Below are 26353 nucleotides of genomic sequence, written 5' to 3'. Positions count from 1 at the left end.
CGCTCGCCTTCCTTCACTCATAAATGTTCTGCAAAACGTGTGCCCTTCACAATCGCATTCATCTCTCGCACAGGTATGTTTTTTTTTTGTTTGTTTGATTGGGTTTTGTTTTTGATAATAAAATCAGCATTACTCTTTTAATGAAGAGACTTATTTTTATGTCAGCTTGGGTTGAAAAACATGCCTGCTTAAAATAAATAACTCAAAACAAGCAGTGTGCATCAACAAAATAGTCCAGACCTGTAATTCTCCACTGTAACAAAAAACAACCAAACAAAACAAAATGCAAAACACATGCATTCATTCACACAGTGTAAGAATTCAGGCACCATAAAGAAACAATAAACCTTGTAATATATCCCTGCTGACAGCATGACCAATCAGGGATTTTTTTGGTGCTCTTTTGTTTCGTCTTGCTCTGGTCTTTCCCCACACTGGGAGCACGGCGGCAGTGTTTGTGTTGGTGGAGGGGGGCTTAGGGGCTCTCTCCTGCAGTGTCAATGCCAAGGTCAGGGTGCCTCTGCTCTCTGCCAAAGCCGGGGTCAATGCCGCTGCCCTGGGGGGCCCTGGGAGTGGGGGGAGAGGAAGGGGAGGCGCCTCCTAGCCCCACTGCTCTCACAGAGGTTACTGTTTCCCAGCAGCCCACCCCACTTCAACCTCTGACCCCACTGTCTTTGAGTAAATAAGGGAGAAGGGACGGGGGGAAGAAAGAAAGAAAAAGAAAGAGAAATGACAAAAGGGGGCCTCAGTCAGTCATTCAGTTAGTCAGTCAGGAGGCAGGAGGCAGGGAGACCGTGGTCATCCTCACAGAACACACTCCACACACTGCCCTGCGCATTGTGCCGTTTCCCCATTCCCACCAGCAACAAGGCTCAGCTGAACCATCAGATGAGCTCCCTGGCATCCCTCGACCCCCACATTAATCACCTCTGGGGCAAACACAGCTGGGGGTGCGGGGTTGGTGACGGGGGCAGCACTTTTAAGAAGTCTTATCGCTTTCTCCCTCCCCCAGCCCACGCTTCGTTGTCCGGCTTGCTTGGCTACGGCAGCAGCATGGGCCCGGTGAGCCCATATGAAGGAGGGTGCCCGGCCTGGCCCAGCTCGGCTCGGCTCGGGGAGCACACAGAGAACACATCACTGCAGAAGCCCAGCAGGCGGGAAGCTAATAAACACGGCGGAGGATGTATGGAGGCTGTGGGTGTCTTGGCCCCAGTGCTGCATACTAGCAAGCATTTCTTCTACGAGGGCTAGAAAGCCGATCGCTGGATTTCCATAAAGCCGAGCAGCTTCTCACACCCCGGCAGGAATGCAGCGCTGCTACCCGATGAATGCTGAGAGCAGATCCATTAGGGCGCTGACACACTCCAGCTATCCTGTAGGGTCACGCTGTAACCCATTACCGAGGCGCACATCCCGCCGAGGGCTACAGCAGAGCCATATTTCACTGCGCACAGCAGCAGGCGACATCGCATGCACTACACAGAATACTATCAGTGCTGTCAGATTACAGCCTCTGCTAATTCATAACACACACATACACACTCACATACAGACACACTGACCAACTCATACTCAAACACGCACGCACACACATGCACACGCACGCTCACACGCATATGATTAATGGAACAACCTGTGCTTGGGGCTAAAGAGAGAGAGAGAGCAGAAGATCAACTCAAACCTTACAGCGAGAGCGAGTGTGAGTGTGTGTTTGTGTCAGTGTGTGTGCAAGACTGTGGGAGTGTATGTTAAACTATGAGAGTATGTAAGTTTGTCTGTGTGTGTGAGTACGTGGACACCACTTGACTCTGTGTCACTCTGTGTAAAATAAACCAGCTACTTGGGATCATGCCCCTTTGTCCTCATGACACCAGCTCTGGATTCGGCTGTTCAGATGCTCCCAAGTTCATCCTTAAAGAAACAGGACCTATTTTTACCCGAATTCCTGGGGATAACACTGTCTCCATTATTATCCCAGAACTTTGCCGAGTGATGGAGCCAGGGCTGCTGACTACACAGAGACTGCACTCTGACCATCCCTGCAACCAGCATCCAATCTGCATTAGATGGCTGAATATTCAAACACACACACACACAAGACTTATTCACAATAAAAATAGGGTCTCAGTGCTCACATTTTAAAAGTGAAACCTGAAAAACACAGCATGCCTGCGAGTTGAGGGGCAGGGGCAGGAAGTGGGTGTTTTTATTGGTCAGTGGTGCTGACCCTGTAAAAGTTTTTACAGCAGTCTTTCACAGTAAAGATGCCATAATGTGTAGCGAAGCGCAGCAACGGGCCTGTGAAGATCGGCACTGAGACGGCAGGGTACGAACTGTCTCCTGGCTCAAAGGAAAAATACATACAATATAAGCCAAGGGGGTCGGGGTGCTAATAGGGACCGAGCAAGCACCTCCAGTCCAAAGTGTGCACCACAACATGCTGTAAAACTTGGGAGAGATGCACTTCTTTACAAGGTGCTTTCAAAGGAAACCATGTAAGAATATCTAACTTTGGGGGAAACACACACACAGTCACACAGCACAATGTAATGTACAGGGCCACACGGTCTAAAAACACACAACAGATATCGACGAACTTGGAAGTTGAACATGTGAAATACAGCCAGACACAAAGACAAAGGACAAGAGGCCCTAAGACAACCAAATTCACAACAAAAAAACAATTCTAGACAGCAGACGCTTGGAGTGTAACCCTGCCCTGCCACCCGTTTGACCTCTGCCCTCTCCTGCCCTGTCCAAGGCTGACCCCTGACCTCCATTACTCAGGAATTCCCCCAGATGAGTGCTAAAACCGGGGTACTTTCAGCCCCCTTTTCATGAGTTTGTTTGAGCAGGCCAGGGTGGTCCAGAGACATCCGGACCCCAGCAGAATTAATTAACAGAATCCCCCGCCACCGCACACCACCTTCCTCCGACTCCACAATGGCAAATCCCCCTTTACAAGCGGGCAGAATGTTAATATCTGCCGAAGCTCAGCTGCTGGCAAGCGCTTCACGTCCATGGTCAAGGTTACAAGCCTCAGCTCAACAATGGAGAGGAAGTGTGACACGTCCTCATTTTTTTATGTATTTCTCCTTCTTTCAGAGTAAATTGCTTTCATCCTCCGCTCCTTCTTGTAGAGGGCACATGTTATTTTATGTAATTAATTAAATTTATTTTCAAATCAGACAATGCAAAGGTCTGCTCTCCATTACGTTTCCTCTGCCATCAACAGCAAGAACAGAACAGAAAGAGGACACGCTCTGTCAATCCTTGTCCAGTTCAAAACGACAGGCTGATACAGGCACACACACACTCTCCCAGAGCAGCGGACACAGTGGGAAGCGACTGTCCAGGGTGCCCCTGCACACACTGACAAGTTAAGCTCAACCAGTTTGAAACATCTCTCTGAGCAGTACGATACTGAAGATAAACACAAGACGCACGGCACACAGTGTTTCGAAGCCATTGCAGAAGTTGGTGACAGAACCTGGCAGCCGAATGAAATCTGAACTGACCGGCCATTAAATATAAATAAACAAAGAGCAACTTGGCATTGGCAGAGGATTCATTCAGCTCCTCCAGAGAGCGTTGACGGCTACTGGGATCTTCTTGCTGGACTGTTTAAATGGCAGCTGGTTTTTTTTTTGTTTCCCCGACAGATCGCATTCCACTCTGCACCTCTGGTATGGAGCTCGTTAGCAGGAGAGAGAGAGAGAGAGAGAAAGAGAGAGGAAAGAAAAGAAAGGCTCCTCAATTTGCAGCAGCTGTGGGCACTTCATCTTCCTCTAAAAAGACCCAGAATCAAACCTACCTATTTACATCCCCAGGAAGTAGCTCCAGCCAGCCTCTCTGAATGTCACTCTGTCACTCATGTTTTCACATTGACCTTGTCACAACAGTCGCAGACAGGGTTGGTTTTTTTTGGTGGGGGTGCTTTTCTGCGAATTAATGGTATTAGGAAGTGCAGTTGAGTATGTGTTGCTTAATTGCTCTGGGCTGCAACAGTGTTATTTGTCTAAGTTGTAGTACACCAGTTCATGATTGTCATTGGCTGCCAGCCAAGTACCCCTCATTCCAAAAAAATAAAGTCAATACATGCCAACACTGAAATGGCTTCCAGCTTTTCTCAAAGACTTTTCACACACATCCTTCATCTTCATCAAAATATCCACCAATGTAACAGCTGCTGTGGCCTGGATAGGGCGTGTGTGCACGTAGGATGTCTGCCTGGCGCCGCCTCCTCTTGCACACTCTCACCGTGCGCTGTACCCCACAGTAAGAAAGTAGACCATTGCATTCCTGCACCCCAAACCCCCTCCCTCTATCAGATCCCCACCATGGTAAAAAAAAAAAAAAAAAGAAGGAAGACCTGCCATCGTGAACAGAGGCCAGAGGGGTGGGGGGAGGCTGTGGATGGTTCAGCTGATGTGACAATGGACAACCGGACTATCATCAACTCTGTCCTCGCTTTCCCTTTATCACCCCCTCCCCCCCAATGCTAGCTCTGGAGTTGAGTAAACCCAGCGATGGTTAAAAAAAAACAATCGTATATATCACCCTCGCACTCAGCAGCACAAGACCGCATGCTCCAGTTGGATGGAGGCCAGCTCCCACTTGCGATAAAGCACTCTATCATGAAAGGACAGTAGGCAAAATAAAATTGACTCAGGCTGTGAATTCAGAAGCCAGGGGGCATGCCAATTTAGCAGCTGTGAAAGCTACAAATCACACTGCTTCAGAACCAAGGACACAACCCCACTAGGGGCCACCTTCACCCAAGCCAGCCAATCAATACAAATTATTGTCTTGTTTGTTTGTTTTCTTCCTTCTGTCGTTGTAGGGCTGGAGTTTAGATTGCTGTCAGTCCTCGCAGAGAGAGCTGATGAGCGACTGTTTAAATACAGAAGAGTGGTCTTCTGGGCGGCATATTGACAGAATAAATATCTTTTGTGGCGAGGTGAGAGATGGACGTGCTCTGAAAAGCATCTGGTTGAATGCAGTCATTGAAACTGCAGATGAATAAAACAGCCGCTTCCTTAAGGGCTGTCTGTAAGGACAGCAATCACAGCAGATGACATGAGAGCGATGCGAGAAGAAAGGACGACGTCCAACACAAGATGCCGGGGAGCGCCCGGGGTTTAAGACCTCTCGAGGAGGCAAGGCAAGCTGCTCTTAAAAGGGTCTGAAATTCGTAATAACAATAATCATCATCAGACAATCACAGAATATGACATCAAGTGCCCATGAGTAAATTATGAAAATACTGATTCAGGTTGTCAGTCAGCGACCTCAAAATAAACCCATGCTATCTTTGTCAGTCTCTCAAGCTGTACATCTCTATATCCAGCTAGCATTCCACCTGCCTATCCACCCTCCTACCTGCGTACCCATTATCCTGCCTGCACAACAACACAATTACACCAAATAGCATTGCAAATGAAACCTTATGCCTTAATAAGCCACTGGGCTATTTAAAGAGGCTCCACAGGCGCAGGCAGCCAACAGCCGGAGGGAGAGAGGGACCAGAGGAACGCTCTTTTGACGTACTGGAATTCGCAGGCGGATTCAGTTCCAGAAGGCTACCGACACTAGGGAGCGCCATGGCTCCCGGACGGACACTGCGGAGGGAGGCTTTGATCTTCCCACTTTAATTCCCTCTGACAATCCGTCACACTGTAACCGCAGAGCAGAATTAAACAAATGTTCTCTCCAAACACTATAAACAAACTGACACTTTAATGTTCCAGTAGATAGATGGGGGGGTGAGAGGGGGTCTAGGGGACGGGGGGTTGGGGGGTAGGACACATGTGTATCTCCCCTCTCTCCCCAGGGGCTGGAAGCGAGACTAAAAATACTACAATTAGTCACAGCATTTAGTTTATCTCTGTTTACTGGAAAACAGGTTTAATAAGTCACAGCTTTGGCGGGGAGGGGGCAGTGGCGGATGAAGGCCATTATTCTGGACTGGATCAATGGCTCTCATGGCGATTCCTCGATGATCGCACGCTCTGTAGAGAGTAACACGCTGGGGCAGCTCTCAAATTAACCCATCAGAACGAAATGTAAAACATTTAAATCCAGCAGAATTACTTTACTCCCACCTCCTTGCTTATCCTACTGATAAGTGTGGCATGTTTTACATTTTTTGTATCCCAGGCACATTCTCCTTGAGTCCTCCTGAGTGCAACTGGTATAGTGAGACATTCTGGCACAGCTTCAATAACAGGGACATGGAGGGAAATAGAAAAAAAGAAAATCAGTAAGAGTGCCAGATGCCCCTTCTGCCTGTGGCTGTGGGACAGAAAGATTGAAGAGAGGGTGAGAGAATGGCTGTTCGGAGAAGAACAACAGTTGGGCAACATCATTGCAGCCCAGCTCTCCGACACTCTCCCCCTCCCCAGATAAACTCACCATGACCTTGAATGTAACTCACATCAAAGACTAAACAGGCCAATGCATTTACCATGGAGGTACAGGGGGAGGGGGCGGGTTGAGAGGTTATGGAATTCAGGTGTTTATAAAAAATTGTCACAGTGTCAGACTTGATAGAATTAATAAAATTCAGTAACTAAATAAAATTACAAACCGTTGATAAATTTACCCCTGCAGCTCCAATTGTCAGCCCACGCCATCATCAACTTCTCTATAATCTAACCCTATAACCCCCCCCCCCTTCCTTATTTGGACTTTCCTTAATGGAATTATGCACAAAAATGATTAATTATCTGGAGAGAGTGGCACTTGTCGGAAGCTGAGAAGTTGAGAGAGCGCCGGAGGAGCGGTGCCCAGTTAAACCACTAATCTGTGTCTGGCTTGCTGCCACAGCCCCTGCTCTGATTTCCCGGGATGACGACAGCCCTCAGAACACAGTCAGCAAGCGGGGAGCCGAGAGTGGGGATCCCTTATCTGAACGGCTGCCGCAGGCTTCCCGTGCTGCTATATTTAGAGCTCGTGGGGATCGCAGCAAGTCATGCAAGTGCACCGCTGAGCCGAGGAGAGTGCAATCTGCAGACGCTGGCCTGCCTGCACCTTGTCCTGGGGCACTCGGTTTAGTTAGCAGGGACATGTGCCAATTACAGTTGCCAAACCCTCACCCACCCCACCCTCACCCTCAGCCTCGGCTTGCTAAGACTGAAAGGGGAGAAAGGAAATGGCTTTTCTCATTATTTCGATTAATTATTGATGTTGGTGTTTTTCCCAGGGTTGTTAAGCGCAACAGCCGTCAAATCTCTGTAATGGTTATAGAAAATGTTACTGCAGTGGCACTATGTAGCCATACTGCAATGATGAAGGCCCTAGTGAGGTTTTACAAGGGCTGTAATAAATACATAAATAAATAAGTCAGTGAAAAAGCTGTACAGCTCATAAAGCCATGTCACAGTCACCAATGGATCTGCTACAGGCCGCTTTAATAAAATAGCTTGCTTCCCTGATTGAGCCAGGGGTAATTATTCTATTATTCCCTCTACAAAGCTGTACCACCCCCACTCATAATAGCGTTTTCCCAGTTGCATCCTTACCCCCCCCCACACACTCTCTCTTTTCCTGCCATACCATACCTGCCAGGTACACTTCCTAGAGGACCATGTTGAAGGAAGTGCAGAGCAGGCCTGGTGGGGAAACTGAAGCTGACAATGTGTGCAGAGGGAGCGGGGGTGGGTGGTAGTGTTGGTGATGGTGGAGGGGGGTTTGGGGAGCTGGGGGGAATGTTTTCCTCGACAGATGTGTTGAATTACTCATCTCTGGAGTGCAGAAAGATCAAATAACCAGGGCCAGTTTCTCAATCCCATTTCCAGCAGGATGAAAACAGGCCAGCCAGCGGTGATCTGATTGCACAGATAGGTCTCGAGAATTGAGGATTGCTTGCGCTGTGGCCGATCAATAGCGATTCACCACTCGGAGCGCCTACAGATCTCACCATCGCAAAGGACAAACAAGGGTACCCCCCCAATCCTCAGCCCTTCACCCCCCGCAGCATCACCTCTCTGTGCTGATTAGCAGACCCAGAGGCAGAGGCACGCTCCGTACGCAAACCTCCAGAGAGATGCAGTTCTGTTTATGAGCCGCAGAGAAGCCTTTCATTTGATTGGTGCTGAGAGTATGACTGACTGACTCAATCTGACAGATGTGGGCCAAACACAATCATTATGCATGGATATATATGAAACTGACATCGCACTTTGCTCACTCGTGCTCTCTCGCTCTCATTCAATGCATTTATAAGTCAACCTAAAACAATTGTCTGTATGTTTGTTTGTTTTGCATTTGGGGTAATAAGAACATTTGTAGATTTTTTCACCCCTCCAAGATTAAAATACTGTAATGGCTGAATGCTCTTCCTTTATCTGTCTCTGATTTGGCTTTGCTGACTGTAACTCTGCACTCTGCCTGGTAAACTCCCTGCCTCCTGTCTCCGCAGTAAAACTATAAAATCCAACAGACAAGCTGGCTCTCTGCTATCAGAGACCCCATTTGGGTCTTCTTCTGCTGTTTCACACAGAGTTACTTTGTAAACTGGAAATGGGACAGGTAAGGAGGGAGGTGTGCAGGGGGAGTGTAATAAAAACGGGTGATTTAAAAATGCTGTCACGTCCGTCCTTCAGGGAGAGACGTGCACCAGACAAATCCCACTGCTGGCGGAATTGGAGCCAAGTTGAAACACCTGATGCCAGCCATTCACGGGCAGATTTTATTTTATGTTTTTTTTTAGTGCCTGCCTTTGGAAATGGACTTGAATTGGATGAATGCTACAATACCCCCCTCCCCCCTCGTCCTCAGACACTCGTCAGGAACACCAGGGCCATTAGCCCAGCTCGAAGTGAGGCCGGCTGCCCGCTCTCGCACCGTCATTAATTCCACGCACACACACTTAACACCCACACTGTGCAAAATGCAGACAGGTCCAGAGACTCTCAACCCCGGCTCCCTCAATAAAGTTAGATTTGCTTAGATTTTTTGATTATAGTGTGCTGGATATACGTCAGACTGGCAGATGTATTGGGAACACAGAAAGTGGGCGAATCTCAGTCTGTCCAGCAGAACACAATGTATGCAACAGGGAAGCCCATCAATGCAGAAAGGGCAACTGCTGTCCAAAACATCACAACACCTAGTGTATTAAAACACAAAAAGGAGGGGGATTATTACATGGAGCCCAGCCAGCACAGAGAATTCCATGATGATGATTTGGGCAAGGATTTTTTTTCCTAGAGAACCTGTCCGAGTCGATCAGGCTGAGCTGGACAGGGGGGCGGCCGTGACAGGCATGGCAGCGCTGCAGTCAGTGGGCTGGGGGTAGGCGAGTCACATTGATTTCAGGTCAATCCAGGAGTAAAGCCTTTCAAACAGAATAGCAGCCCTGGTCACTCCATCACTGCGCACTGACAATCTCCACAGACAGAGACGGAGAGGCAGCGCTGCGGAACACACCGCTCTCTCCGATGGTGAGATGGTGCCTAACTGATAGATTCCTACCCTGCTCTATAATTTCCATCGCAGAATTGCAGGTCTGCGCCGCGTGTTGCACCCAAATGAAACACAGCCAGGGATTTTATTTACCGTGCTGGGAAACCTCCTCTTCAGCTCGAAAACATCACACGCCTGCAGTGGCCCACGCACCCGGGGCTGCATTTATCTATTTAGAGCCCTGGATCTCAGGAAGAACCTATCAAAGCCCTCCTCCTCAGGGATATTCTAGAGTGGTTTTTCCAAATCCTCTGTCTCCATTTAAACTCCTGTGACCTTACTAACTGCATTCCTCTGTCTCTTTTTCTTCCTCTTCCTGAGAATCTGAATCTCTGCCAGGTGTCGGGTGTGCGAACTCACAACCTCTTTTTATATTTAATCCACCAAATATGCTTACAGAACCCATAACAAACGCAACAAGGTGGTGACACAACACGTGTCTCAACAGTGGCTGCCGTTTACCTACCGTGTCTTTTCTTCACTGACCCTGTGTGTTGTTTTGGATTTATTTTTAAAGAAAGAAAGACAGAAGAACACACACAAACCTTCTAATGTCTGCAAAAACTCGGTCTGGGAGGACAAACACTTCCCTGCATTCCTTACACCACAAAGATGTGTTAACTTTGCCAAAGGCCGCTGGATGGATGGTGCTAGGTGCTAGGAGTGCTTTCCTTTAATGCACAAGAATGCACGTTGCCCCTGCTCCGTTCCCATTTCGGCAGGGGCTCCACACGTCTCTCTAATAGATGGAGACAGGGCTCCACCACCAACCGCCCCCCTGCTCTCCTCACACCGTAATGAACTGGGATGACACTGAACTCTGGGAGAACTCTGCTGAGAAGTGCTAAAGGGCCAAATTAGCCCCAGCGAGCTGCCACAATCGGCTGCCCCACTATAGTCCAGTATGGACCCTTTTCTTCTGGAGGAGAGAGGCTCAGTAAGATAAAAGTGGGCAGGACCCTGAAGAAGAGCGGTCAAGTGGCTGGACCCAGCTGACTGGGGCGTCCGAGAGCTTCGGCCCTGCCTGCGGCACAGAGCCTCAGCCTGCCTTCTCCACTACCTTCTCCCCAAAATGAAAGCTTTGACGTTTTGGAGCGATTCAAGCAATACCACAGCGATTTGGGCCCAGCCGCGCAGCAACAAAAACAGAAAGACTGAACCGGCCCCTGCCTCCTACTCCCAGACCCTTTGTTTCGGCAGCAGAGCCAGCGGCACAGGGCTACCCCGGCCCTTAATTAGCACTCTTGTTTGCCGGGCCAATTCCGTTCGTTTCCTCCAAATGTATTCTGATCTATTGTGGCTCTCCCCTGACCTGTGAGAATGAGTCATTGAGCTCGGTGACAGTGGTAAGTGCGAAACGCAACATCAAAGCCGAGTAATGAGGGGCCTCTTAAAGCGGACAAAGCAACGGCATTTATCAAGGAATGCCAGCGAGATGGCGGCCCACTGGCGGGCATGTGATCCAGGCTGCATCAACGCTGGGCTGGGGAGGCCTGCTGAGAGGAGCCCCTGCACCCCAGCAGAGGAATTTCCACTGCCCCCCCACCCCCCATGAGTAGCAGTGCTTTGATGGTTATATGTCAACATAACCTCTTCTTTGTCAGGCTGGCTGCAGACGGAGGCAGCAATCCCTCTCGGAGAGATTTTTTTTGGTTGTGTATTCATTTGAATCTGATAAGAAGAAGAATATTTCTAATATATAAAGTATATGCCCGATACGTTCATCTTTTATATATATATATATATATATATATATATATTTTTTTTTTTTTTTTTAATTTCCTCACATTCATTGTGTTTCAGACTATTTGCAATATTAAAAAACAGCATTTAACAAAATATATGCTTTTTTTTTTCATAAGGTCTGGTAACTGTCTGACACAGTCTTTATCCACAGCACACAAACAGGAGGTCTGGTAGTCCTGCCACAACACCTGATATAAATCCTTGAATTACTGGCCTGATCATTCTGCAGACAGCAGTTGCCTAGATAGTCATTGAATTATTTTGTTCCCAGTTGCAAAACTAAAGCAGATATTTTTATTTCTTTTTTTTTTAGTTTGCATGCTTTTAAGATCATTGTTTATTACCTTCTCCCCCCGAACCCCACCCACCCCCAAAGAGTTTAATCTCGCTGCCAAACTGCACTTCAATCAGGTTCTCCAAATCTATACAAGAGCCAGCCAGGTCAATTACAGTCTTAAACACTGAATGGACACCAAAAAAATAAATTATAACTTACAAAGCTTAAACTCTTTCCAATTAATGGTAAGAAAAGGAGAAAAGCTCGTCTTTTCGATTGATCATAAAAGCCATTTTGTAGGGCTTTTATTATCAGTTGCTTGGTGACAGGCCCAGAAGAGAACAATACCCAGAGAAGCACTAGGAGCCGGCTTGGCCCACTGTAAGCCTCCCGTAAGGTCATTGAAATGATAAAAAGCTTCCTAGTGACACGCTGAGCCCAACCTAATGAGGAACTCCAAGTGGGGGGGGGGGGGCCATCAAAGAGATAACATTTACAAAAATAACGCGTTCCCTGGCCCGGCCTGCCTTTGAGAGAGGCGATGGGGGCTCCATCTGTATTAGCTCCCGACCGTGAGCCCAGGAACTGGGTACGGCAAATAAGGGCCACAATTTATGGCCGGGATTTTTTTTTATCTCCTGGCAGTGAGTGCGGGGAGGGGGGGGCGTAACCACGCGGACGCTGGCCTAATCACACCTCCCTTCATATCACAGGCCCTGGCTGCCGGCTGCAACGCTGCCGTGGACCCCGAAACCCATAATGAACGCGACGTTACCTACATGACAAATGGATGATCATGGAGGCCGGCGACTCCGGACCAAAGAAAGAAAATACATCTCTTTGATCCTCAGGACTCGAAGGCGAGGTCCAGACTGCACCTCTTCTGTCTCAAAGGCCCGCTTACAGGACATGAAAGGAGTCCTGAAGTGACTAAAACACTCTCATATGATAAAAGAGCCCTAGTCAGCACTCGGCTCTCTCAAAGGCTTTTTGGGCTGTGGCTCTGGTTCTAACCCTGCATTTTGAAAACCTGCACTGTGTCTCTATGGCACAATTTTGTGGTGCAGTTTGTTATGCTACAGTCCAGGAGGAGGAAGGAGGAGAAGGAGAATGGCGGAAAAAAAAACAGGAGTTACAATAAATGAAGTTGACTTACAGCTTATGAAATAGAAAATGGATTTCGTCGGGTGTTATTATTATTACAATACCCAAGGTGCACTGTAGATAGAAGACCTCTATGATACGTAACGATTTGCAGATCAAACTGGCTTTCAACTTCATATCTCCAGGTGCTGTAATGGGCCATTGATTGCAGTTTAAAACGCTCAGCTAAGAGCAGCCACCGCATGCAAAGCCTTTCACACCACAGTCAGCAGAACATGAAAGAAGAAAAGAAAAAACAGCACAAAACATACCATCACCATATTTTAACAGGCCAGTCGGATATTACAGAAACAAATGGGTTTTGAATAGACAACATCAGTGAATGGACTTAACCCGCCAAACGCTTTATTATTTTTCTTAAAGCGAGCTATTCTTCCTCCCTAGAAAGGCTGGTGCCCCGCTGTCTCTGATAACAAATTAAACCATCATTACGGAGACGCAGCATCCAGCGTCCTCAGAGCTGCCATCAATTTAAAGAGCGGGATGGCGGTGCACAGACTGCAGCCTGTCAGAGGGACACAAGCAATGGCTTTCATGGCTCCAGAGACGTCAGATACTATCTGTTTAATCTGGTACAGGTGGAATGGATTTGGTCAAGTAGAAGGTATGCAAGAACTTGGACTTGACTTCAGCAGGGGGGGCGCGGGTGGGCGCTGTAGAGGTTACATGATTAAGAGGGACAGCCCGGTCTGGAAAGCGCTGCCTGAGGTCAGGGGGTCAGAACACGACCTCCAGACCATCAGTAATCTTCAAGCACAGAGTCACTAATCAATAGGAGTCACAAGCCTGGGGTCAGGAAGGAAACCGCTCAGCAAAAAGAAGAACGACATTCTGTCCCCAGGAAAGTCTGGGTTAAAAATGTGAAGATTAAACTCTACAATCTATAAAATGCTGATACAATCTATGTTGGGGGGGGACAATTTTTGTAGAATTAGTTCCATTCTGAAAGAGTTACCTTGAGGACTGGACTTTGATGCAAAATGTAATTTGGAGAAGAGAAATCAAATGTATTTAATGTTAATGTAAAGAATTTGAGTTATTATTATTATTTTTATATTAACTAACTTTATATATGGTTGCAATGTGTATGCTACTTAACCTGCATAATCTTTACTTTGGAGAGTAGAATTACAGCCTCACTACTGGAGTGTGTGTGTCTGTCTGTCTATCCTGACTGGCCGAGCTCCGCGCTCCCGCCTCCTCCCCATCCGCTGCGCTCCTGACCTTTGCTTTAATCCCCACGGTCGAGCGCCGAGACACCAAGGGCTGCTACCACCCATCACCAGCCGCCTGCTCATCTCTCTCCCTTTCCTTCCCCGAAAAAACACAACTGCTGTCTTAGCACTGCAGAGTCACAGACTCCTCCTGCCCATGTGTGTGTGTGTGAGTGTGTGAGGGATGGATTTTTAAATCTGACACTGGAGGATGACTGCGTGTCACAACAACACCAAAACCAGAGGAGATTCTGGAGATAGACGCCACACACACCCTCTGCTATTATCATCTGTCGTCATCCACCAGACAGGGTGTCTCAATCCAAACACACCGATCAGGCTGGGAAACACGACGTGCCTTCCTCCAGTATGACGGCTTCATCTGAATTAACACTCACTGTGTTGAAAAAGCAGCATGGAACAAAATGCAACCAATGTCAAGTGTCACTGGTATTAAATATTTGGTTATTAATGCAGCAGTGACATTTTTATGTTCTGTCTTGGGGGTGGATGGAGCAGGAGTGTTACGAATCTGTCTGAAATCCTCGGAGCTGAAAAAGCGCCACTGAGATTGCAGGTATCATTGTCCATTGCTTATGAATACGTTCACTGCTGCTGCTTTTACAGTTGAGATATCCATGCACAAAAACATTGCGGTTTAATAAAGTTAATTTTTATTTACAAGTTATAAAATAACAAGGTTTATGTTTGTGTGTGTCTGTGGGGGGGATTACCCAGAATATTGGCTAAGGACGCTGTTTCCACTCCATCTCTGAGAAATTCATCACTCCTGCAGAAGGAAAAAATAAAGATTTTCTAACGTAAACCCAAAAATGCTAAAATGTAACTATAGCATGACCTTTTCAGAAGGACTCCCTGGAGACATTTTAAAAGGTTCTGACTGTCCAGCAGGCCTGCTACCCACCGTCTTGTGATTGCTGTCGAGCCTTCAAATGGGCTCTGAGAATTCAGGAAACTGATCCAATCCCCCCAATCACCGAAGAGCCTGCAGTCAAACCGCAAGAACTCTTTGCCCCAAAAGGAGGGGCTGCCCACTAACAAACAACATAGCATTGTGTGTTTACTGTTGTTTGTGTGCATTTTGATTTAAAATAATAAGAATACAAAATTACAATCATAAAATATTTTAATCCTGAATCATGCGGCAAAATGAACAGATTTAGCTTTCAGCAATAATGCAACACGGCACAAACTGCAGTACCCAGACTTAAGAGGAAGAAAGGATCAGGGAAGGTTAGGGGAGGAAAAAAAGGATAGTCCCAACATCTGCGTGTGTGTGAATACAACAGCAATTTTTTTTCCAGGGAAGGCAAATTATTTCCTTTCGCTGCACCCTTGTGTACGGCTCCGCAATAAGACAATGCATCTGAAAGTTGAGGGTAATGATTGTTTCCAGGCATAAGCTATGCATTCCTCTTGACCTTCGCATTGCGAGCTATCCCATAAGATACCAGTGGGGATTTATTTTGCTGTGCATTGCCATTCAATCACCCATGACTTTACGGCTGTGATCTGATTAAACAATCACACTGGCTTCTGTTCAGGCAGCGGAGCCAAGAGCCAGGCCCCCAGCCCAGCTCAGCCCTCATACACCACACTTACAGCTCCAGAATAGCACACCAGTGGGATTTCCTCATGTCAAACACAGTCATTAAAAAATATATGAATGCAGAAAGAAGCCTCGCCACTATGTACGATATATTAGCTTCATGTGTTTTCCTTTGTTAACTCTCTGGCTGTGTGGCGGCTCCATCCTGCTGCGATGTCGCTCTGCACCGGAATATTTCAAAGTGCAGACATGAATACGCACAAGCACGCGATGGAGAGGCATTCTGGGAAATTCACAGAAACGACTTACGGGAGCGATCGAATAAAGCTGCAGATTACAACTCGAAAAATTATACAAAGAAAGTGCAACACTGTGATCCAAAAGACATGTATTTTTCTGGGCTGTTCTCTGAATCCTCCCTGAGCCTTTAAGTGTGGTAAATTCCTCACTGCTGTAATTACTGCAAATTACATTCTGCTAAAAATAACAAGGAATTAATAGAGAAAAGATGATCATTACCCATTTAACGTCTTCAGGCAAATGGACTTTAAATACCATAACCTGTGATAGGGGAGGCAATATAAATGCAGTGATCTCAGATAGGACTCGGGGAGGCAGCAGCTCCTGACATTAACTGTAATGCCTCCTCCTCACCGTCTGACATTTTCATCTCTTACAGATTCAGAGGTAAAGCAATCTGTCAGTGCCGTTGCTGTGGCCTTTAAAGGAGCGGTGCAAGGCTCTGGGAGGGGGCACGGCCGGGTCGGGTCAAGTCACGCACCGAATAGCACACAGTCGCCGGGCAAGCATGAGGTCTGCAGGGCGAGCGGGTGGCAGAGACAGCGCCAGGACCATGACCAAGTCCTTGTGCCTCTGTGCCCGCCTCCCGAGGGAGCATGTTTAGACTCCAGCTTGCCTTGTTTTGTGTGCCTACCTAGCCAGACCCGTGGCACACACAAGGATTAAAGCCTCTGTGTTTGTGTCAATTATTTGCACTAAACTCTTGCACTAAAGTCCAATTATTTGGCCAGTCAGACATTCATCGCAAAGCCCTTTAATCCACTTGAGGCCGCCTGCGAGCTTCATGAGTTCCACCTGAGCATCATTAGACCTGTCCTAGAGGTCAGAGGTTCGAGCTGGACTAATTAAGCTCACTGTGATGCTGGGGATGGATTAAACCAATTAAATTCTAGAGCGGCAAAATCACCAGTTTGGAGGCCAGTGCTCCAGACTGCTGTGAGGTGGCACAGAGCGAGAGAGAAAGAGAGAGGGAGGGAGAGAGAGAGACAGAAAGAAAGAGAGCTGATATACTGTAACTCCAGAGAGAAGGGAGAGATGCGTCCCCCCTGGGGGCAGCGATACTCCCCTGTGTGGTTCTTCAACACTGCAGGGCCTCTCCAAGTCCTAGAGATTATTCATTGACTTTGAAGGAACTGTTCTTCAGACGTCCAATTAAGCAATTAAACAATCCAATCAAAGGGAAAACAGCAGGGGCTTCCTAACAGTATGGTAGACTGCGTCTCCACCGCTGCAGTGACACCCCAGGGGACTGTTAACAATGCAAGCACCCTGACAGCCTCAAAAGCTTCTATTTTAAAGCCCTACGATCCGTTTCAAGAAAACATATTGTTCGTCCAATCCCACAGCTTGTCATCACTGAATGTGTTACCAGCGTGGGTTTAACACTAAGGCCCACGCCCTGCTTGTGTGTTTGCACTTGTGCTGCCGAGAGTAAGAGGACAGGGGGCAGACTTACTTGCAGCCTGCACACGGGCTTTGCGGCTGACCACCAGGCCGAAGTGGTTCTGGGCGACACAGTCGTAGTCTCCCTCATCGGAGGAGCCGTCCGCTTTGGTCCTCTGGAACCGGCCAATGAGCAGCGATCCATTGGCAAACATGCTATTGTTCTCATCCTCCAATAGGACGCCGCCGTTCCTCCTCCACAAGGTGGTGATTGGTTGGATGCCCTCCACCTGGCAATGCAGCATGAGGGGCTGCTCCTGCACGGCGACGATGTCACTGGGCTCCATGGTGAAGGACAGCTCGGCCCCAGCGCTCGCACCTGGGACAAGACAACAACAACAGCAAGGCGTCAGTGACTGGACACACGCACCAGACACATGGAGGAGAGTGACAACAGGACAGATCAGTCTGCACAAATACATCATCTTCACTTTCACTTCTGCGTCTTTCTGCCACAACTGAAATACTTCAATCCAAAGCAGGGGATCTCTGCACACTCTGATCTTACTGTAAACTCTCTATTTGTATTATTAATGTTACAAACCAGTTCTCTGGAGTTAGTGTGTGTGTAAATATATATTCACACATTCACAGACACACACCCACATATTTATATATCCTGTCAGAGGTCAGAAAAAGTTTTTTTGACTGAACAAACAGTTGGACATCACAATCACATGGATTTAAAAGACGGAGCGTGCTTCACATGTTTTCGCAGCCATGCCCTGTGCTTTTTCTCATTCCTCACTGCAGATGAACCAAGATTAGCTGCTCCCGCCATATGACAGTGAAAGATGGCCTTCCTAACCCTAACAGAAGCTTAACGGATTTTGACAGAGAGAATATGGACTTTAAAAAAACAAACAGAGGATGCCTTTGTATATACGATCGTGTACATTCCCACCCTCTGTACATTTCTGTAAGGTCTTGGGTCACAGGTCATAGCCAAGTGGGAGAAAGAAAGAAAACCAAATCCCCAGCAACCTTCTTCCCATAGCCTCAATTTGCCATCTAGTTTGTGTGTCTGCATAATGAAAATTATCATAGCTCCTCGATACAAAGGGCTTATTAAATAGTTATATAATAATAAATAAATACATACATTCAAACAAAAATAAAATGTCTTTTACACGAATGTATGCATTTGTTGATTTATTTTTTAATTGAAATAAAATTGATTTACATAATTAATATGAGGTGAAGAACCCCTCTTGAGAGCAGGCCAGCCTCTTGCACTGTGTGAGCACGTTAAACAAGAGCATTGCAGACGAGAAGTACCTCCAACACTGCAAAGTTACAGATCAGGTTACAGCCGCCTGGACCCCTGCCTGGAGCCCTGCACTCTATCTCTCTATCTTTTACTCTCTACCTCTCACTCTCTCTCTCCCCATCAGTTCAATTTAAGGGTGCTTTAATCAACATGACCATCATTGGCAGTGTTAGCAAATCAGTTCATATATTGAAACACACTGAAATACAAAAGAAACAAGAAACTCTCTCTCTCTCCCTCCCTCACTCTCTCTCTCTCACTCCTTTTCCTTCTTCATTTTTGAACACGGCTGGAGCCAGAGGGGTTACGACCACTGACGTCACTGCCTGCATTCCAGCGAGCCGAGGAAGATGCCCTTTAGGTGCAGCGCCGGAATGCACTGACTTCAGGTTCGCAGTCAAGATCAGATAACGCTCAGTCAACTTGCACAACCCTACAGAGCGCTCTCTCTCTCTCTCTCTCTCTCTCTCTCTCTCTCTCTCAATTTCTACAGTCCGTTCTCTCTCAGGAACTGCACAACCACCAACCCCCCCACCAGCCTCTTGCTCCCCCTCTCCCTCTCCTCTCCTCTCCTCCTGTCCCGCTAACAAAGGGACTATTTACTCATGAAATCTTAACGCAGCCCATTCTACAGTGGCTGAGCCCAGTGAGATAGCCGGCCACCATTTCCCTTTGTGTTCCTGCAATAAATCATGCGTCATAAATGTTACAATAATGTTGCTTCGGCAGGGGCAGTGCAGCTCAGGGCACCTCCCCCCCCTTTGCAAAGACAGCACAGCGCAGGTTTGTTGGATACAGCACGTCACAGTGAACGAGGAACCGGTGTGCACAGATCTCTGCAGGTGGTGATTCTATTAGCTTACACAAGGCTAACAATCCCAGTCTAAAGCATCCACTGGGCTTGCGTACAGAAAGCTGGAGGAATTTCCCAAAGTGTGCCATTATTGGGAACTCCAGTTCAGGAATACAGAACCCAGATACCAGACTCACATAAACACAATCACACTCTCACTACATGAGGCCTTGCTCTCGACTGAGCAGCTGGGATCAACAACGGTGGAATCTGTGTACTATTCACCCCCCCCACCCCCTCCATCTCAGCCAGGGGACAGGAAGAGAGCCTCAGCAGCCAGGCAAAGAGAGAGGTGAGCGTCTCAAACCTCAGGAGCCTCCAGTCTCCACTGTACTGCATAGCTGGAGTGGGAACAGAAAGACCCACTTTAAGCTCACTTTAAAAAATAGGAATGGTTGCCAATTCTTCAAGCACCCTCAGGTTTTCTATTACCTCAGCACGAGCACCGGCCTAGCAGGCTGAGAGGGAGGGCCCCTCTTGAAGTGCCGAAATCTGATATAAGAGCAGTCAGCCCATGCAGCTGCACACCGCAGATTTCGCTTCACCCTGGCACTGTGTGAGAGCTAAGCCCAGGCTACCTTGTCAGCCGTAGCTGTACAGCCACCCAGCGCCAGTCTCGGCCTTGACCCCAGCCTGCGCCAGTTCCTGCTCCTCCACTCCTCCCGGGACACGCTCCAGCAGGGACCGCCACGCAGGGAGCTGAGCACGCACAGATTTGCAACTGCAGCAAACTGCTACCTTGCAAAAACTCTCAGCTAAAAATAGTCCCAGCGACGCAGCTATTTCTGTGCAGAGATGAAGTGAGCGCTTTGTTTTGGTTTTCAGTGAAATATACAAACTCAAGAAGCAGCAAGGCTGGCGGGTGGCACGCTGGATCACTTACGCACATGACTACATGGCGAGGGATTGCTTGGCTGTGGGTCAGGTCTGGCCTTTTTAAGCTTAAAACTACACAGGAGCCAAGAATAGTTTGTTAAAAATCTCATTATAAATCAGCTGATCAGGAAGCACAACCACACACCACAGTTGCTGCATTCTGCTGTTATATTTTGAGACAAAAGACGAATCAGTTTTGGAACAAATGTCTGTTCCATAGAAACCAAAATGTTTCCTTCTGCATCAGTGCCACAGAGCAGAGTTCAATTCCAGTTGGTTCTGGACACCATTATTTGCTTGCAGACTGATACTGCATGTGTTCAATAGCGGTATCTTCAAACACTGCAATAATTGAATACAGTCCCCCACACACAGTGTGCAACAGGCTGTCCACAGTGAAGACAGCTGCGGTCTAAACCCGCACAGCACTGTGTCACTCCAGTGTCGTGTTGACACGGAGCACAGCAAGTTCATGCAATCTGTTATTCAAAACGGACCACTGCAGTCTTAGTACTTTCACTGGCGTGTATATAAAGAACTCCCGCACACTGACTCTAGGGATGTGTATTGAAGAAATTACCAACATAACTCACAACTAAATGGCACAGTTTCCTTCCAAGTGCAGGATGCACCAGTGAAAGGGAACACTTTCAGATCTCATTAACCACTTATTCTAAATACCATTAAAGTCACTGCCTCTTCGGGAACCCATCTATTCCCCGCAGTGTCGCAGATGGGAGCTTAAAAACACATCTGTCCTGCTGGGGCTGATTTGAAATTCATTTCATACGCCACTCAGCGCATCTGTTGTGGAAGTAATGCACTTTCATTTTCTCCCCTAACGATGGGAAAGAATGCTTGCAATTTTCTTCATTAGTGTCATTTGAGTTTTTCTTTAGTTTTTCCCCGGCTAGCATTTTCCCCGTCACAGCATGAGGTTTGGTTTCTTAAAAAAAGTATTTGGGGGGGGCAGAATGTCACCAGCCAGACCACAGTGGCGACGCATGTCCAGAGAGCCCACAGAGCGACAACTAACCCTGACAGAGGTGAGCTGTCTTTCTCTTAGGTGGATTTGGAATCAATAATCTTCCTATAGGGGAAGAGTAGCTTAAGTTACTTTTTTAATTTTTAATTTTTTCTTCTTTAATGTGGAGCAGTAGTGATCAGGGCTCTGGACTCTTGACTCTTGACTCTTGACTCAATCCTAGGTGGGGGACCCTGCTGTTGTGTTTTAGTATCGGTTTACAGCGGTGTCCTATGGCACTGCTATGATCCACCATTGTTCATTTACAGTCCAGTGCAAGAAATCACATTGAAGGCATGCTGAGCTCATTGGAAACCACATTAAAACTCTGGTCAGACCACAGTGAGACCCGGTGAGCAGGGCACAGATCCATGAGGTGAACTTGCATAAGTAGGGACTCCATAGGGACCCCCCGCATAAGGAGGGACCTCCCCCTGGCCATTACATGGTGAAGGCTTGGCTCACTCTCTCAATCAGATGCAGCTGACCATGGGGCAGGTCAGGTCAGGTCACAAGGTCTTAAGGTCATGTCCAGTTACTAACATCCTCAGCTGACTGTCTACATGCCTGTACTGGAGTGGTACCTTTTAACTGAGAGCTTTACCTGAATACAATCTCACTCCAGCCATCAGAGAATTCATATCAAATATCCATCATATCACATTATGATTAAAAAAAAGAAGACTTAAAACCACTGGAAACAGTTCAGTTAAAACAGCTCATTGGGTTGATGGAAAAAATGAACTGCATTTGTAAGCCATGAGGACGGGGTCACTCAATTTCAGGGGGGCAATCAATGCGAGTGCAGAAGACAGTATCCTGAAATTAAGACAAATGTTTAATTATAAGCGCCATAGGGAAAAAAAAAAAAAACAATCTTGGAGATATTTAATATAGTGTGATCTAATCTTTGATGATAAATGGCTAAACTCCAGATTTGGCAGAATTATCAAACAGCTCATTAGAAAAGATGTATGCTTGCGAAGCTCAACTCACTGGTGGTTTTGCGAATCTGCTATTTTATCAAATGGCAGATTTTACTTGGAGGAGCTGATGTCAAATACAGCCTCCAATTCTGAAACAACAGAAGGGCAATCCAGGGAGGGGGGGGTTGGGTAAGATGGAAGACGGTCTGTGCTGCGAGCTCGTCAGGAGCTCGAGTCAGGCGATATTGTGGCGCTTCTTACTGAACACAATAGAGAACATCCTCCATTCTGTGTTGGATGTGGGAAGCAGCCTTTGCATTGAAAGACAAAAACTGTCAATCACTCGCAACAAAGGACTCCAGGAAATGAAGGGAGGGGGAGAGGAGTGGACTTGATGTTTAATCTGGACACAGCCTCCCTCTCTCTTCTCTCTCTCTCCTTTATTTTCGCAGCTCAACACAGAGACATATTATCCAGAACCCCCCAAAGCTCTGTATCTCTCCCCTTTATAATATATGCATGCATGTCATTAGCTGGATAGTTATATGGTTAGATATTCTACATACAGAGAGTGTTACTTATATACATAATAATGCCAGCATCCACCAGCATAAGTTTGACACTGACATTTTTTTAATTACAGACAAAATCAGCACACACACAGGTCTGCGTACTGCAACACACACACGGAGCCAGAGAATTTTTTTTTTTCAAACATCTGCTCATCAGAACAGCAGTCAGGCTCACAAAGGTGTCAATCGCCCCAATGCAAAAACACCTGCAAACTCCACAAACAACACAGTCCCATTTTGACAATTACACCTGCATTAATACAATAAAAACTTTGCAACCATGAACAGAGCTTTGAAGAAACACTTTTTAAAAAGCAACAGAACGCCAACAACAATAACAGACAATAATACAACAATGCACATTATTGCACAGCATTGCAATAACCCATGAATGCCTCTTGCACTTCCACTGAGTTGTGATGTTGATCACATGCAGACCCCTGACCCTCACCTTGTTACACATGTGATTAACAACACACCTAAATTTAAGTGCATAAGGCATGCATGTGTTACTCCTGTGGCATTCATAGCAATTCAATTCATGCCCATTATTGGTAAGTGTGACCGGTACATCACCTTGACCTCAATGATGATACACTGGACAAATGAATTCAAGAATATCCATCCAGGCTGTAACTGGACAAACAGTTATTAGGACACAGTTTAAAATCTATTCCCTGGGCAGCGGCATGGCGTGACTATTGAAAAGACATGGCTTGTCTCACGTCACCCTTTAAAACTTTAATAAAGAGACACATATCGCCTGATGGAGCCGATGAATCGATTTGGGATGACTTGCTTCATTTCAATCCCTGTTGTGTTTCCATGCCTGGGTGAGTCCGTGGCTGCAAGTAGGCTTTATTATAAGGAAGTTGCTTGGTCTGCATAACTCCACATATAGGCAAATCAAATTGTAGTCTTATTAGGCGTTTAAACTACTATTTAGGGAGAATCTTAGCATTTAATGGGCATTGGATTGCAATTAATTCAATTGAAAATATGAGTTCCTTACTTTATTAGTCATGATCATGATGGGTCTGATTGATTTATTAGAGCATCAAAACAGCCCAGTGGCAAAGCAATCAGGCGTTTTGTCATTTTAGCTGGATGCCCACCTTCTCATGGATTCGCCTCAACGCACCATTCAAGTCTATTGAATTTCACGGCTCTGCTGAAATTTGAGTAACTAAATAATACTCCTGCCAATTTTTATTATAATTATTATAAATGATATGAAATTAAAATAGTTCAATGTTACATATCTCATATTTTGTGTGGTTTGTGTACGGGTTTAATTGCTGTCCCACATTCAATTTAAGGATTCTCATGAATCAGTGTTTTTAGGCTACATGACAGAGCAATGGGCGGCGCAGTTGTTTAGTGGGCTGCCAATAAAACAAACGATTAAAGCCAGGCTCCGGGCGGGACGGTCCCTCTCCACCGCGCAAAGTCGCGCCGCAGCCCCGCACCGCAGCCCCGCAGCCCCGCACCGCAGCCCCGCACCGCAGCCCCGCAGCACCGCAGCCCCGCACCGAAGCCCGGCACACGGCCGCGGAGCTGCCGGACACACGGGGCTCACTGGTGCATTTCAGCACAGCTATAAATCACTGTCTCTCACACGGCAATGCGATATACTGCTTAAAGCAGCCTGTGCGTCCTCGAAGAGATGTTGAATTTCAGCACCCAAGTTGAAATAAATCACAACCATTACATAGGACGTAGGTTCAAAGGCACGGCATCTGAAATGCACCACACACACACACACACACACACACACACACACGTATATAATATATGCATGAAGGGGGCAATAATACTGTTGACTATATCGTATGGCTCTTGTAAGGACCCGAAACAGCCAGCCCCTGACACTGTGAACAATTTTACTGCCCCTACATACAGGGTGCATGAACACACCACCGGACATTTAATAGACAGGTATCGTCCACTGTGATACAGCAATGTGTCCAAAGGGCAGCTTTTGAGACTCGTTAGTTATGTCTCATTTATATCTGATACCCCTGATCACCGGACCAAAGGGCTATAGACACTGGAAACGACTGAGATGTAAAGTGCAGTGGACCAGGGAGTGCACAGCAAACCAACAATCAATGAACACCCCAGGTCTCTTAATGAAAGTCGCACAATAGCCACAGCTAACAAAATGGCTCGTTCACTTATTATTAGTGGAAGTACTATACTGTTGTTTAGGAAAAGCAAAAGCGATGCCTCAGGAATGAATTGTATTAAAACAATAACCATGACAGCCTTATGTTATAATAATAATAACAATACAATACAATGAATCATAATAACAACAACAATTATACCAATAATAATAAGTGACCATATGTATTACGTTGACATGGCTGTTGCAAAACATTACATCATTCATTTAGTCCATGAATTCCCTCTGATATAATAACCAGGGTCTAGCAACATCAAACAGATGTTACCACCAGTACAACCAGTAAACTCTGCGTTGAATCTGACACAATGTTTTACAATGACAGTTTCCGTGTGAGACGCTGCTACACGGATCCCTGACAATAAGCTTGTTGATACTCACTCACCCATGTGCTTGCTGTGATAACAGAGACATGGTCAACAGGAACACATGCGGCTGATTCCAGTGCAACAGCCTGCACGATTTTTAAACGGCTCTAAAAATCGTTATTTAGAGTCATTCAAAAACACAAAACCCATGCCCAATTTCACCTCCTCTCTTACTGGCGCACCGTGCCAACAGCGCAGGGAAGTTTACACGCCGCTATTTGCGCATGTCTGTGCACAAGCCACTGGGCAAGGTGCGTCTTTATTTTCATTTGTATTCTGTACCTTTTTTTTGTTTGTTTGTTCTTGTCAGGATGTTTTCTGCACCCTGAGTCTGATGCATGACCAGGGCGCAGCTGGGCATATTGCCATGCTGGTCAAGCTGGTCAAGGCTGATGGGCAGAGTGTTTTGGGCTAACTGTGTCTGTCACCCCCCTGACATGAAAGGCATGTGGGCATCGCGAAGGCACGGCTCCCAAAAGGTGCTGCCAGCTGTAATAGTTATTAGTAACAGCACTCACCCACGAAAGCGCTCAGAAGTAATCCAAGTAAGCAAGGAGCCGGGTAGTGGCGTTTTCCAGCCATTTAAGCACTTTTTGTAAAAAAAAAAAAAAAAGGAAATTTGCGCTGGGGGGAAAAAAAAACAGTGGATGGAAGATTACTCGTCTGTCCTGAAGTCCGGAGCTACGACAATTGCAGACTCGGAAATGCCGAATATGCTCTCGCCATTTTGCACATCTATCCGCGATCTGTCAGCATCCCCTCCTCTCGCAAACGCGTCCACATGTCTGCCCTACACACTGCAATCACACCAGCAGCCCCGCCGTCCTCCCTCCCTCTCTCCTCCCCTGCTCCCTCCTCCCTCTCTCTCTCTCTCTCTCTCTCTCTCTCTCTCCAGAGGCCCCATTTGGGGAACAAAAGAACCGACCACTTTAAAGACAACCGTAGGATATCCAATATGATATTCGCTACGATATAAAAATCCCTCGGTATTACAGATCATTTAAGGCAACGCACACACAGATATAGTCGTGTGTGTTTAGTGGGCATCAGAACATTTAAGGCATTACATACATATATATGATTGTGAACAAATC

The 26353-nt window shown here is 46.8% G+C and overlaps 1 protein-coding gene across 1 annotated transcript in view; it reads right to left on the bottom strand.

Moving 5' to 3' along the window:
* Positions 1 to 26052, bottom strand: part of igdcc3 (immunoglobulin superfamily, DCC subclass, member 3) — a 66221-nt gene extending 40169 nt beyond the window's left edge. Inside the window, exons 1-2 of the mRNA XM_066701254.1 lie at positions 25778 to 26052; positions 17196 to 17501 (exon numbers count right to left, since the gene is read on the bottom strand). Of these exons, the coding sequence (XP_066557351.1) occupies positions 17196 to 17501; positions 25778 to 25841 (370 nt within the window). The 5' untranslated portion in view covers positions 25842 to 26052. The remainder of the gene's footprint in view (positions 1 to 17195; positions 17502 to 25777) is intronic.
* Between the last annotated feature and the right edge of the window lie 301 nt (positions 26053 to 26353).

Source organism: Amia ocellicauda, chromosome 4, assembly GCF_036373705.1.
Source record: "Amia ocellicauda isolate fAmiCal2 chromosome 4, fAmiCal2.hap1, whole genome shotgun sequence".
Lineage (NCBI taxonomy): Eukaryota > Metazoa > Chordata > Actinopteri > Amiiformes > Amiidae > Amia > Amia ocellicauda.
The sequence above is the reverse complement of the archived record's forward strand: the minus strand, read 5'-3'. Positions and strand labels throughout refer to the sequence as shown.